Here is a 14285-nt window from a genome sequence, read left to right as displayed (position 1 = left end):
CCAACAGCCCCGTTACAAGCCTTAAAGTCCTTCAGTAGCTGCACGTGAGATCTAAGTCCAAAGCAATTGTGGTTGAGCATGATGAGAGAATTCAGTCCTAACATTCCTGGTGAGGTGCGAGTGACTGAGTGAATCTAGTGGTTGACCGAGAGTGTGGGCGATCTTGACAAGCAGATGTACTGACTGGGAGAGAAAGAGGGGGGCGGCAGAAGTTCAAGGCTGTCTAAGGCCGGATTGCACCTGATCCCGAGGGGAGGGATGGTTGAAAATGTAGCCCAATCTGTTAGTGTTTTACGTATTTCTGTGTTTGTGTTTGTGTTTTCTTTCTTCTTCGTCGTTGTAGTCTAGAGTCCAGTTTTAGGTAGAGTCGGGCAGGGAAGTAACCAGGCTAGAATGCGACTTATTGCTTTTTGTTTGTTCTTCACGCTTGAGGGCAAGCATGTGGTAAGTGTGAGCAGTTTGATAAGTCGTATTCTAGGCCTCGGTTACTGGTCAGTATGACAGGTTTAAATGATTATATTTGCAAAGCAGTTGCTCAAAGTGTGCAGGATAAGTGTTCTGGCCAGTAGGGAAGTTCCGGAGTGTTCGGGTAGAAAAAGCGCCAGCATGGTCTCATACTGATCCGTATACGTGCTAAAACGGCTTGAGATGAAGAAGACGGATAGCTGGGACGGATTACCCACAATTAAGGGCAAAGAAGTCAAATTGCAGCGAGGATTTACCCTAAAAATCAAGGGTAGCCTCCCTATAAAAGGTAGCCAAGTTGGAGAGAGAAGGAGCAGCCGGGGGGGGATAGACTTCAATTCACCATCATCCTTAGGTAGAGAGTTCTCTCGGTAATTTCAGTCTTTCAGCCGTGTCCACTTCTTGCCTCGCCGAGCCATGATCACCTGACGTTCAGAATGTTCCCGAGTTCCAGTCATCGTCCGTTCCAGTTAGCTAGATCGTAGTTCCAGTCAGAGATTTTATCGCCCGGAGTGGCAAACAATCTTTAAATTGCTTTCGTAGTTTAATTAGTTCTCCGTCTTTACGTTGGATTTCTGTTACATTTTGGGATTTTGTTGTTTTGAAATGCTTGCTTTGGATATCCGAACGTGTTAATGCTATGAAGTTGATTTCCGTTTCGTTCATTGTAGTGTTCTTTTCTTTCCTTGTCTAGTTAGCTTAGATCTAAGATTTCTCGGTGTTTTAAGTGCTAAATCTCTAAATTCTGTTACGTAACAAATTTCTTTAGGATAGGTAAACATGTACTATTTGATCTGGAAGTAGATCGTTGCATGCAAGGCTTCGTTTTATTTTCTGAATCGATCTTTCATGTTGACCAGCATGCAGAAGTCCAGTTTCAGCGTTTGATTTCAGATTTGATTTCTTAGTTTTAGATCTGTGTTCGCGAGTTGTTAATCTGCGTTTGCCGGGTTGGATCTGGAATTGTTATCTGAGTTTAAGTTGTGTTGTTGGAGAAGACGATGTCTACATCCAGATTGGGGACCACCTTACTTTTATTTACTTTTGCTTTCTTTTGTCCTTCACCTCTGGTTGTACCTGCAGATCTGTCAGCCTAGTCACCACTACCTCCACTACACTCTGAATATTCTGTTTAGCCAAAAATAGAAATACCGTCCTTTCCAAACAATTTCTGTTACACCATGTCCCCTCATTTCCACGTACACAGTTGCATTCCATGATCTGCTCCCCCATCCTAGTCAGTAGGACGCCACCCTTTAATTACTCGCCTAGGTAGAAACTCAACCCGAGCGTGGTAGCTAACCAACCCTCCAAAACATCACCGCAGTAGTTTAAACGCACCATCTCTGTGGGATTCGACCCTTACCTCCACTATACTGATCAGTAGAAGTGGGTTGAGGAATCTTTGAAGACGAGGTCTAGGCTTAGTTAGGATCTTTATCCTACCAGTAGGATATATCCTCACTTGAACGACACCTACGCACCTCGTAACCTCTTCACCTATCAGCCAGTTGGATTAATACCATAGTGCTCGATAACGTTACTCCCTTCAGTCGATTATAAACTGACAATGACATAACATTTATAGAAGCTCCCAGATCACACATTGCATGCTCGATTTTTACATCTCCTATAGTTATAGGCAAAGTGAACATACCGGGATCGGCTCTCTTGGGCGGTAGCTTTTCCTGCACAATTGCTGACGCTATCCCTTCCACCATGATCTTTCCATCCTTCCTGACCTTCCCGGCTATGAACTCCTTGACAAATTTTCCAAGTGGGGGTAGCTTCACGGCTTGGAGAAATGGTATGGTGACATCTAGCCTCCCAAAAATCGACATGTAATCCACTAGGTTTTCCATCTTCCTCTTGGTCACGAAACGGTAAGGGAATGGTTTTTTTCCTTTCTCCTCTTCAACCGGTTTTTCAACAGCCTTTCCAGTGTCTCTCTGGAGCACATTCGGGGTTGGAGCCTCCTTCGTGGGTTCCGTTTCCTTAAGAGAGTCTCTCCTGGGTAGTACGCCTTTGGTTTCATCTTTTTCCAATGGCGTTTTATCCGAAAAGAACGGATCTTGTATCTGAGGTAGGGGTCGGTTTAGCTCTTTTTCCAAGTCGACGTCTTTCAGCAACTTGGTCCCACTAGGCTCTCCACTGGTTTTCTTCGGTTGGGGTCCATTATAAGTGGTACCGGACCGCAAGGTGACCTTGCTCACGTTTGCCTTCTCAGGCACATGGACTGTAGACGGGAGTTTCTCTGAGTTGTCTTTCAATTCACCCATCGAACTCGCCAGCTGAGCTAACTGTCTATTCATCATATCCATGTTCTCCTTATGCTCCTTCTGGGCATTCTGCATCCCCTGCACTACTTCATTATTGGACTGCAACTCACCCTTGATACTTTGCTGCGAAGCGAGCAATTCTCCCATTATGTCCTCCATAGATCTCCTCGACCTGGTAGGATATTGGGACTGATTTGGCCCTTGGTGATTGTTATACTGGGGGTTTTGGTTGGGTTGGTAATTTTGGAAGTTTTGCTGGTTCTGGTTAGGTGGGTAGTGGTTATACTGGCCAGGAGGGTTGTACTGGTCTTGGTGATATTGATTCTGGTTCTGGCTTTGGAACTGGTTCTGGCTTTGGAACTGGTTCTGGTTCTGCTGATGTTGGGAACCTTGATTATGCTGATTCTGGTAATTTTGGAATTTCCTCTGGTGGGGTGGTACATAAATAGGGTTCGAGTTCTGGTTCTGTGGGTTTTGGTTGTGGTGTTGTTGATTGTGGGTTTGTTGGTTTCTTCCTGACCAGTTGAATTGGTGGTCGGGAAATGCTGGGCCACGGTTGGAATATTTGTTCAGGTGGGGGTTGTAAGGGTTCTGACCTTAACCTTGGTTCTGATTTTGGTTCCCATCACCCCATTAAAAATTTGGATAGTCATTCCATGGTGCGTCCCACTGTCTTCCTGGATCCAATTCCCACTAGAGTTATAGTACCATGCAACATTGACTTGCTCCATGTTGATGAAGTCATTCGGCTGATCGTAAGTTGGCCTTTGACTTCCCTGCTTTGCATCCTTGTAGCTCCCAGTTGGGGAAGGTGGTGGTGCGTTCTTCTCGATCGCGCTCAGGAGTGCCTTTTTCTTCTCTTCCATTTTCAAATCCATCTTCTGCTCTATCTTCTGCTCCTGGTCAGTAGACGAAGCACTCGCAATTCTTTCTCTGCTGTAGCCATCCCTTGAATTGTCGTACTCCTTCTTTGCGCTCAAAAGCTTCCCTAGGATCTTTTTCACTTCACTGACCCTCAATTGTGTGAAGCTTCCTCCTGACGACGAGTTTGCCAAGTCATTTGTTACATTGTTCATCCCCTCATAAAAGATATGATGTATCTTTATATCGGCCATACGATGGTTCGGACATGCATCCAAAAGACTCATATACTTCGCCCAATAATCACTCAAGGGTTCATCGTAACCTTGCTTCACACTGGTTATCTCTCTCTTCAGCGCACTCATCTTAGATGACGGAAAAAATTCGCCTAAGAAGGCTGACTTGAAATCGGCCCAACTCTTAATGGAGTCGGGTGGCAGGCGTATGAACCATGTGTTGGCCTCCCCTTTCAGGACGAACGGCAAAGCTTTCAATCTGTAGTCATCCTCGGTTGCCCCAGCTGGCCTTCTCTGTGCCCTACAAATTTTACAGAACTCATGAAGGAATTCCTAAGGGCCTTCATAGCTTTTCCCACAGTACATGGGCAGGATTGCAATAACATGGGGCTTCACATCACAAGTCGTCTGTCCTGGGGTGACAACTATAGCTTGCGGCGGTTCTCCTTCGGTATGCGCGTTCAGCGTCCCTATCTCCGGTCTTCATCTATATGGGCAGCCATTATCCTTGGGTTACCCTCCAACTGTAGCACATGTTCTGGTATTCCTCCTTCTATGGTGTCTTGCTCTTCGTCACTACTCGTGCCTAGGTCAGAAAGGGCTGTCGACAGGCCAGAACGAGTGGTCACGAGTATAGTCCCTCGTTGAAGTATCTTCGGTCTCCAATGGTCAGGAGCCGAACTGCTTCTCATAAACTAAAAAAAAAGAAAAGAGAAAAGTTATACACAATATGTACGCCAAAGTATCACACACAAGAACAGTAAATAACGCCATTTATTCCCCGTCAACGGCGCCATTTGATAGAGCAGGTTTGTGCAGATGTCGCGTCAAGCAAATGATGTGTCCTACTGATCATGATGGACGTCCCAGCTAAGCCTGAACCTGGTATCAATAATTCCTCAACCCACTTCTACTGACTAGTATAGTGGATGTAAGGGTCGAATCCCACAGAGATGAATGCGCTTTGGTAATTGTGGTGATATTCTGGAAAGGTTGGTTAGCTACCACGCTTTGGGTTGAGATTCTAACTAGACTGGAAATTAAGGTGGTACTCTACTGACTAGGAGGTGTGAGAGATGATTGATAAGCAGCTGTGTATGTGAGAGTGGGAGAACATTATGTTTCAGGAAATATGTGGAAGGTACGGCATTACTATAAAAGGCTAAACGGAATATCAGAGAATAAGTGGTAGTTAGGTGTCTAGGCTGACAAATCTGTAGAGTACCAGCAGAAAAAGTAGAGAAAAGTAAATGACAAAAGCAAAAAGTAACTAAAAAACAAAAGTGGTCCCAAACTTGGATGTGGATGTCTTCTTCTTCAACATGAATAAACTCAGAATAACAAACCCAGATTCATGGACGAGAAATGAAGATTAACAACTTCACAAGAACAGATCTACAATCTAAACTCCAAATCAAAAGATTAAACTAACAAAACTGAAATTACGCTTATTGGGTAACATGCAAGGTGGCAGAAATCACGTAGATTAGGCTTTCAAACTTACCATTTCAGATCTAAAATCTAACAGCTATCTAAATTCAGAACTCAGATTTATCAATGCGGAAATGAAAACATGCTCGCAACACTTAGAAATTACAGTAACAACTAGATCTAAGCTATCTAGGTAGAAAGAAATTGAATCAAACAGAAAATGATGCACAAAGACAACTTCATTACATAAAAGGTGTTTGGATCTAAACGAAATACTTCAAAAGCAAACGGAAATTAAAAGTGCAACAGGTCCAACGTAAGGAAACACTTAAAGATTAACTAAGAAAGCAAATAAAGATTATTTTGCCACTCCGGGCGATGAAACTGCTAACACTACGAAACACGCTGGCTGGAACGAGATAATGCGGAACTCCGACGAACTGGTGAACTTCAGGTGACCATGGCTGAGGCGAGGAATGAGAAGATGTAGGACAAAGCTGAAGGAATTGATCTACCGAGAGAGAATTCTACTAAGTGTAGAGCTCCTAAAGTTGATTCCCTATGATCGATTTCTTTTTTTTTTCTTCTCTCCAAGTGGCTTCCTTTTATAGGGAGGCCTGCCCTTGATATTTAGAGTAGACTCTCTTCGCAAAATTACCCTTTTGCCCTTACTTGTGGCTGATCTTCCCAGCAATCATTCTTCTCCATCTCGAGCCTTTTTGGCATGCATACTGGTCAGTATAGCAACATTCTGATGCCCTTTTCACCTGAGTTATTCGATACCTTTCCTTCTGACTAGAACCCTTTCCCTGCACACTTTAGCAACTGTTTTGCAGATATATTCCAATTATGCACATTATATGACCAGTTTCCAAGGCCTAGAATACGACTTATCAATATGCCAAGCACATAAATAGTGCTCGCTTATATCAATAAAAATAAAATGAAATATATTGATGCTATAGATTTAAGACTATCCGAAAATTGTTGGAATGTTTCATGAATATATTTTTTTTGGGAATTCGAAAATAAATCGAAAAACACTGCATATATATTTTATGGTATATTTTATGATACAAAATTGTTGAAGTATTTATGAAAATATTTTTTTTTTGGGAATGTCGAGCATAAGTCCCGTGGTCGGAATATTCCAAGCACGTACATAGTGCTCGCTACATCTATAAAAGTAAATCGCCTACAATGCATATACTATTTTATGATATATAATTGTTGGAAAAATGCAAATATATATTTTTTTTGAATGCCGAGCACCTAATAGGTACTCGCTATTTCTAAAAAATATTTATCCGAACTAGCATGACATATATTGAATATTTATACAAGTCTTCTTTTCCCGACCACATTTGAGGTGGTCGGCTTATTCCTAACACACATATATTGCTCGCAATATCTATAAAAAAACGAATCCATTTCCTATGAGAAAGTTGTTTCAACCATATTCTTTTTTTCGCAATGCCGAGCACTGGTGGGGTGGTCGGGATAAGCCGAGCACCTAAAAGGTACTCGCTATTTCTGAAAAATATTTATCCAAAAGCATGGCATGTATTGAATATTTTTTCCCGAGCACATTTGGAGTGGTCGGAATGTTTCGAGCACAACTTGAGCCAACTTTAATTGCTACGCCGAGCACATTGACCGTGCTCGTATTACTCGCAAGTTAACGCCTCAGCTAATGATATTGCCGACCACCATCAATTGTGGTCGGTATGGTTCCGAGCACAGTTTAAAGTACTCGCTATTTTCTGAGCACAAATTAAGTGTGCTCGCCATTGGTGCTTGGTAAACAATCTTTTTTTTGTTGTGAGTATTTTTGAAATGTTACTATAATTTAATTATCTTAATTATCCGAAGTTATGACAAAACCGGCAATGTAAAATAAAATATTTAAAAAAATTCTAAATGCAAGCCTGATTAGAGCTTGATCAGGAGCTGTAGTTATATGCATCCACCCAAATTGATGATGCATACACGATACCAACTGACACATAATAAAACCAGATGGTGGGAGTCATGATTCTTAGTATGCGGGGGTATTTTGATGTCAATCCAGTTGCCAATGAGCAAATTGTAAACAGTCCCCCAAATAATGCAAAAAAATAGCTGCAAAAATTGGTTCTTATCGACGCACAGATGCAGAATCGTCCCTTTGCCTCCAATTTTTGCAGCTAATTTTTTGGTATTATTTGGGGGAGTGTTTTCAATTTGCTCATTGGCAACTGGATTATCATCAAAATGCCCTCGCATAGTAAAAATCATGACTCCCGCCTTGTGGTTCTATTATTTGTTGGTTGGTATTGCCTATGCATCATCAATTTGGGTGATGCATACATCTACAGCTCTACCCATGCTTGCGTTTGGTGTTATTTTAAATATTTTATTTTACATTGTCGGCTTTATCATAATTTTTCTTAAAACTAAATACTTTTACAAGGGTGGCTTGTTAAATTTACTTCAAAAAATTTTCTAGAAATAAAAACATGCCACTATGGTTTGATAAACAAAAAATATACAGTATAAAAAATGTTATCAAATTATCTATAAAAAAAATGTTATCAAATTGTTGCATATCAAGTAGTACAGGTTATCAGATGGCGCCTTAGGTATGTTATCTTCCTTCTCTTGGCTCCGGAATGTCATATACTTTCTGATTTTTTTTCTTAAATGCATGCAAGCTCTTTAATGAACTACTACGTGTTTATTTTGATTTTTGTATGTCATTTTCATGTGGTGCATTTGTATAAGAATTTCCAGTAGTATTAAACACGAATACCGAAAATCTCTACTACAATCGAACTTTCGATATACCATCGCATCGACCCCAAAACTATATTGGCTTCTCCCTGACTTTGGACTGAAAAGGCAAAAAGAATTGGCTAAAGATGAATGATCCTATCCTAGCCCTAATAAAAATTGTAGAAGCCAACAATTCCCTACCTTCTTTCTCTTTCAAATTGATGTCCGACGATGTTGCATTGCCGAAGTCTTTTGTTTGAGTTTTGAGAGAGAATCGAGTGATAGATAATTGATTTGAATTCTATATTTTTGATTGTTGAGTTCGAAAATTGTGATTCTTGATTTGTGATGGAAATTAACGAATTTAATTATTGTGTCGTTCAAGTGGAGTCTTGTTGTATGATTTATATTGTTTGTTTTTATTTGAAGTTTGTGACTTATATTGGCAACTTGTGTGAAGAAATTAATGAAAAAAATTAATATTTTGGTATCTAATAGGAGTAGTATTTTTTATGCATGTGATTGTGAATTTTTAAGCTAATAGATAAGTTTATTGTGAAAAAGCCTTGAATTTTTATTGACTTTTTTTAATTTGCTTTTGAAACAAGGATGTGAGCTGCAGCCCGTCCGTCCGTGCCATCGGCGCGGCACCGCTGTCCGCCGCTGGCACGACGCTGCTCGATGCATCGAGCACGTCTGTGCCAGCGAGCAGCATATGTGGCAGGCGGTGATTGGCCAATGGCATAGTCGTTGACAATTTGATTTTTTTTAAAAAATCAGATTTTAATTAAAAAATCAGATTAAAAATAAAAAAAAAATATTTTCCCACTTCCCAAAAAATTATATCCGTTTTCTACCCACTTTAATTTATTTTTCAATTTTTTCCCCCAAAAATACACATTTTCATCTATAAATACCCTCACTTTCACACCCAAAAATGCACACCACACTACACAATTCTCATCTACATTCTCTCATTTCCATTCTCAATTCTCAATCTTTCTTCCACTCCTACAATATAACAGTGTCCGGCCACGGCGATCACTCCCCGGCTCCCACGGTTGGAACCCCGAGTGGTTCGGTTCACAACTGTTTCCTAGTCCGGAAACGGAATATTCGGCCCCTCCTCAAACCCAAGGTTCGGAAGTTCCGGGTGGCTACCGGCCTTACCCGATCGACGACCAAGATGCCCCCGAAGGGCAATACGGGTGGACACCCGAGCCTAGAGCGAGGTCGAGCGGCCCCTCCCAAACTCCGACTCCTCCTACTCGCGGTGTCCGCACACCATACACTCCGGTGGAGATGGAGCAATTGTTCAAAGCGTGCTTGTCAATCTCCGAAGATCCGGAGGTTGGTACGAACCAATTCGGCGATCATTATTGGTGGCGCATCTGTCGCCGGTACAATGAAAACCGGTCGGCTGGAACAATCCAGCGCAACAAGAGTATGGTGCGCAACTCCATATACAGAGCCAACGAAGAAATCCAAAAGTTTCAGGGGTATTACCTCCAGGAAGAATGGTCGGCGGAGAGCGGCCGGAGCGAGGTCGACATCATCAGTTCTGCCTTGTCGACCTACCAATCCATGAACTACAAGCCGTTCAAGTACCTCAACATTTGGCAGGAGACGCGGTCGCATCCGAAGTATAGGGGAGGCGTAACATCCTCCTCTAGCGGCTCCTCCAAACGGTCAAGGTCGGTATCCCTATCTGACGCCGGCTCTGAAGACGTGGCTAGCCAACTTGTAGGAGCTAACTTGAGTAGCTCCGACGCCGGCCCGAGTGGTTCCCAACGCCGACCGCAAGGAAGGAAGAAGGCGGCGGCCAACCGCCGTCGCGCCGCGACTCCATCCGCCCCCGATCCCGAACCCGCTCCCGTTCCCTATGTGCCACCTCAACCCCCCACCAACTCGTTGTAGGGGGTTTTGGCCTAACTCAATTTGGCCGATAGGTCAAATATGACCCCCGAGCAACTTCGATCGCATGTGGCGATGATACGGGGTCTCCAAAGAACGTTGGGGGTATTGCCGGATGATGACTAGTCTTCCCCGGATGTAATTTTTACGCTTAAATTGTGTAATTTTTATTTTTTAGTAGTTTAATTATGTAATTTTCATTTTTTAGGATTTTAATTATGTAATTTTTAGTTTTTAGGATTTTAATTATGTAATTTTTATTTTTTAGGAATTTAATTATGTAATTTTTAGTTTTATTGTAATTTGTAATATTATTCCGGGTATTTTTAATGAATTTTAATTTTGTGGAAATGTTTTTATTTAAATTGAATAATAGAATGATGGAACCTTTGTGCTCGTCCTTGCGGAAGAGCACGGATGTGAGTGTTGTGCTCTTGCCTAAGAGCAGGCAGAAAAAGTGGGGTCGGGCCTATATCCGTGCTCGCTAGCAAGAGCACGGATGTGGATGCTCTAAGAATCAACTATTTCTTCCTACTACCTCAATTCCACAAATAAATTAATTAGTTTTACAATTTTGGGTCGTCCACGAAAATTAGACTAAGTCTAAATATGGAAAATTTTCAATAAATAATAATCCTACACATTATTTATAATATGGACCCCACAATCTACTAACACTCATTCCACACATTTTCCCTCTCTCTTAATATTTCATTTTATCTCTTACTTTACCAATTCTACATTAAAACTTGTACTATCATTTATAATTTTGTTTATTTTTTATGGACGGAGATAGTACTACTTAAATAATTATATAAATATTATATTTATTGTTGATTCGTCCGACCCCACGTTAAACATTTTCTGCATCCATCTTTGTTTAAGATTACGGTGGATGATGGTGATCGCATTTTCACATATACTCGTGATCATCCACATAGTATGTATAAATATTTAGTGATCCCATAAGCCATAAAGAGTGATGGCTTTCGGTAGTGATGATGATCGAATTGATAAGCTCATTTCGCAAGCCTTGTGGATGAGTTGTGTGCCGAGATAAACCGCGAACTGGAATGATGCAGGCAGGTAGAGTTGGAGGCTGCGGTCCCTCGACCAATCCAGCATCGACGGACAGTGATCCGCGACCACATCAGGGCTGCCCAACGGCTGGTTGCTAGCTACTTTGTCGAGGAGCCGCAGTGGGGACCTGCGGTTTTCCGTCGGCGTTTTAGAATGCAGTTAGATCTTTTCGTGTACATTGTGTCGGCGTTGACAGCGCGTTACATGTACTTCCAGCAGCGATCTGATGCCAACGATAGGCATGTATCGTATGTCGTAAATCCAAAGTTGTTTTTTGAATTTACAAAGTAATTTTCTAATGTTTGTTTGATCTTTGTACCATGTCAATTGTATTTTTTTTAATCAATATTGTTTGACTACCTTGAATTCCTTTTGAAGATTAACTAAGAAAATTAAGTACTCCACCAGTGTCGGTAGATTGAGGTTAAAGATTTTGATGGTAACGCGATCGTGCTTGGTTGCCAATAAAGAATAAGTTTAGTCAGTAGTGTTGACTAGTAGTATAAATGAAAATGAAAGGAATTGCAGCAAGAATGGAAAGCAAACAAAAAACGTCTAGAAAAATACTCTTGAACTTTATTGAAAATTCAAAGAATATTTTAGATGTTTTACCTTCTAGAACAATCATAAAAAAAGAGTATGAGCAAACAAAGCATGGGTATTTTATTATTTTATGTTATACTCGATCGTTCTATCAAAGAATTGAAGATGATCCATTTTCATATTTAGTCTGTACAAATAAAGATCCATCGTTATTAAGAATAATTTTTTTATTATTTTATTCTCTCAACACAAATCATCATTGGTTGGACGTAGAGGGTACTCCTATATTTTCCACTTTAGAAAATAAAAAATTGAAAGAGACATTTTTTTTTCTATAAAGAAGAAGCCAATCTCAATCCTTAGTCATTCCGTCACAACTTTACTAGAGAGAAACAATTCTCTTTTCTTGACTCTCTTAAATCCGCCATGGCCGGAGCAGCCGGGACCACCATCCTCGCATTCACCATTCTCACCCTTTCATCCCTTCTCCTTCCCACAAACTCGGATCAGTTCTCAAGAAAACTGAACAAACGAGAAATGGGGATATCAACGAAGCGAGAGAAGCTAAGCCACCTCCACTTCTACTTCCACGACATCGTCAGCGGCCGCAACCCCACCGCCGTTATTGTGGCCGAGGCCGCCGCTACCAACTCCTCCGCCACCGGCTTCGGCATGGTGGTGATGATAGACGACCCCCTCACCACCGGCCCCAACGTGAGCTCCAAGATCGTGGGCCGGGCTCAGGGGCTCTACGGCTCTGCCGACTTGACTGAGTTCGGCCTTCTGATGGCGCTCAATTTCGTGTTTTTGGAGGGAAAATTCAACGGCAGCACGCTGAGCGTGCTGGGCCGGAACGCGGCGATGGCTGCCGTGAGGGAGATGCCGATCGTCGGAGGCAGCGGCGTGTTCCGGTTTGCGAGAGGGTATGCTCAGGCGAGGACTCATTTCATTAACATGAAAACAGGGGACGCTATTGTGGAATATAATGTCTATGTTTTGCATTATTGACCATCTTTTTTTCCTTTGTTGTTTTAATTTTCTTTAGTAGTCTTACATGTGTTTGGACTTTGGACTTTGGACTTTGGAGTCATACCAAAATTGTAACGAATAATCTTGTCTTGTTTGTTGGACTAATAAGATTGTTGGATGTTAATTTTCCGGAGTACCAAATGAATATGATAAAATTAACGTGAATAAATACAATCGTAATGGGTAATGTGTATACATATTTATAAGTTGTGGATTTAATTACAAACATCTCATGTATAGTAGTGGTTATATGATTATCAGTCTATGATTGATTAAATTGTAAGATTATTTTAGTTGGAGAGGATTGTTATCATTCATTATCATATAATTATTTATCTATAAGATTAAATTGTGAGATTCAATTTCAGAACCAAACATCATACATGTTTAATCATAAGATATAATCTTTTAAATCGTGCTGCTTATACTATAGTATTGCGTTGGTATTATGGATTTATATTAAAATGATGAAGCATATTATGAATGGGGAAAGATGGTTATGTGATCGAGTAAAGTGGTGACTGGTGAGCTACACTGGAAAAATAAATGATGCACTTAATGTACCGTTCATCTTTTTCTTATTTTCTTTTTATTTTCATTTTTTAATTGAATTTTGTATTATTACTAGAAATTTATTGCACTAAATTAGGGTGTTTAATTATTTTTGGAATGGATAAATCGTGTTATACTTGCTCAATATGGTTAAAGGTATACAGTGTTTCAAATAATTTTTAATTCTGATATTTTATGATATCCTGCGAGTGAGAGACATGTATGATAAGGAATTTTCAGTCAGTGATCCGAATATTTTCTAATTCATTTAATTATTATCGGAGCTGTATAAATTAATATTGTGAGCAGGTTTGTTTAGTGTACATGTTCTTGTCCCATTATCATAAAAATGTGTTCATGATTGAGCTGTTGATTAAAATTTAAAGTGGGGTTGATAGGAGTATCAAAGTAAGCTATATCGATCGGGCCGTGGCTTAAGACAATGCATATAATTAATTAAACTTAACTTTTATGGTATAAAGTTATTAATTATGTTGGAAATTTAATTTCAATATTAACATGATATTATTAATTTCCCTAAAAAGTACTTAGGACATCAAAAATACCCTAAAAGTAAAAAAGGTCACACATTCCACTACCTAACTCCATTTATTATACCACACATTCAAACACTTCCTTAAAACTCGTTCCTGCTCAAAGAGTGACTCCTAATTGGTCCTAATCGGGGACGGAGGGAGTATTTATTTTCTTGCATACTGTGAGCCTCGTAAGTCGTAAGCAGTAGGTTGGGTTGGAATTTTGCAACTTATCCCACCGACAAACTCCAATAATTGACTGAGCAGGTCACTAGTCATACGTTCCCACGAAATAAACAAAAAGGACACAAAAGCAGAGCTATTAAATAGAGAAAGGAATTCATACTAAAACTTTTACTGTAATGAATATTTATGAGTAGGATAAAGTATGGTTTGAGTAATAATACTATTCGATTTCTAACATACTGGGTCAAAAATGACATCTTCAAACCATAAAGAAAGAGGAATGAAAATGAGTAATATTCTTTTTTAAACAATTAAAGTTGTCTCCTCAGTTATTTTTTCCTTTGGAGGTGATCTTTGCAATATTATGTGAGCTGAAGTGTGTATAAGAACAATGTATTTGACTCACTTTTTTCCCTATT

General features: G+C 40.4%; 1 protein-coding gene across 1 annotated transcript; it reads left to right on the top strand.

The window, feature by feature from the left end:
* The first annotated feature begins 11913 nt into the window (after nt 1–11913).
* On the top strand, nt 11914–12716 carry LOC121767288 (dirigent protein 22-like). Its single transcript, XM_042163529.1, has one exon. It carries the CDS (start codon nt 11990–11992, stop codon nt 12569–12571), a length of 582 nt encoding a protein of 193 aa, XP_042019463.1. The 5' UTR covers nt 11914–11989; the 3' UTR covers nt 12572–12716.
* The last annotated feature ends 1569 nt before the right edge of the window (nt 12717–14285 follow it).

Source organism: Salvia splendens, chromosome 15 (genome assembly GCF_004379255.2).
Source record: "Salvia splendens isolate huo1 chromosome 15, SspV2, whole genome shotgun sequence".
NCBI lineage: Eukaryota > Viridiplantae > Streptophyta > Magnoliopsida > Lamiales > Lamiaceae > Salvia > Salvia splendens.
Note: the sequence above shows the minus strand (reverse complement) of the source record. Positions and strands in the feature narration are given on the sequence as shown.

What these genes read in the sequence shown, in the direction of transcription:
- LOC121767288 (XM_042163529.1), top strand. Translation starts at nt 11,990, where the DNA reads ATGGCCGGAGCAGCCGGGACCACCATCCTCGCATTCACCATTCTCACC.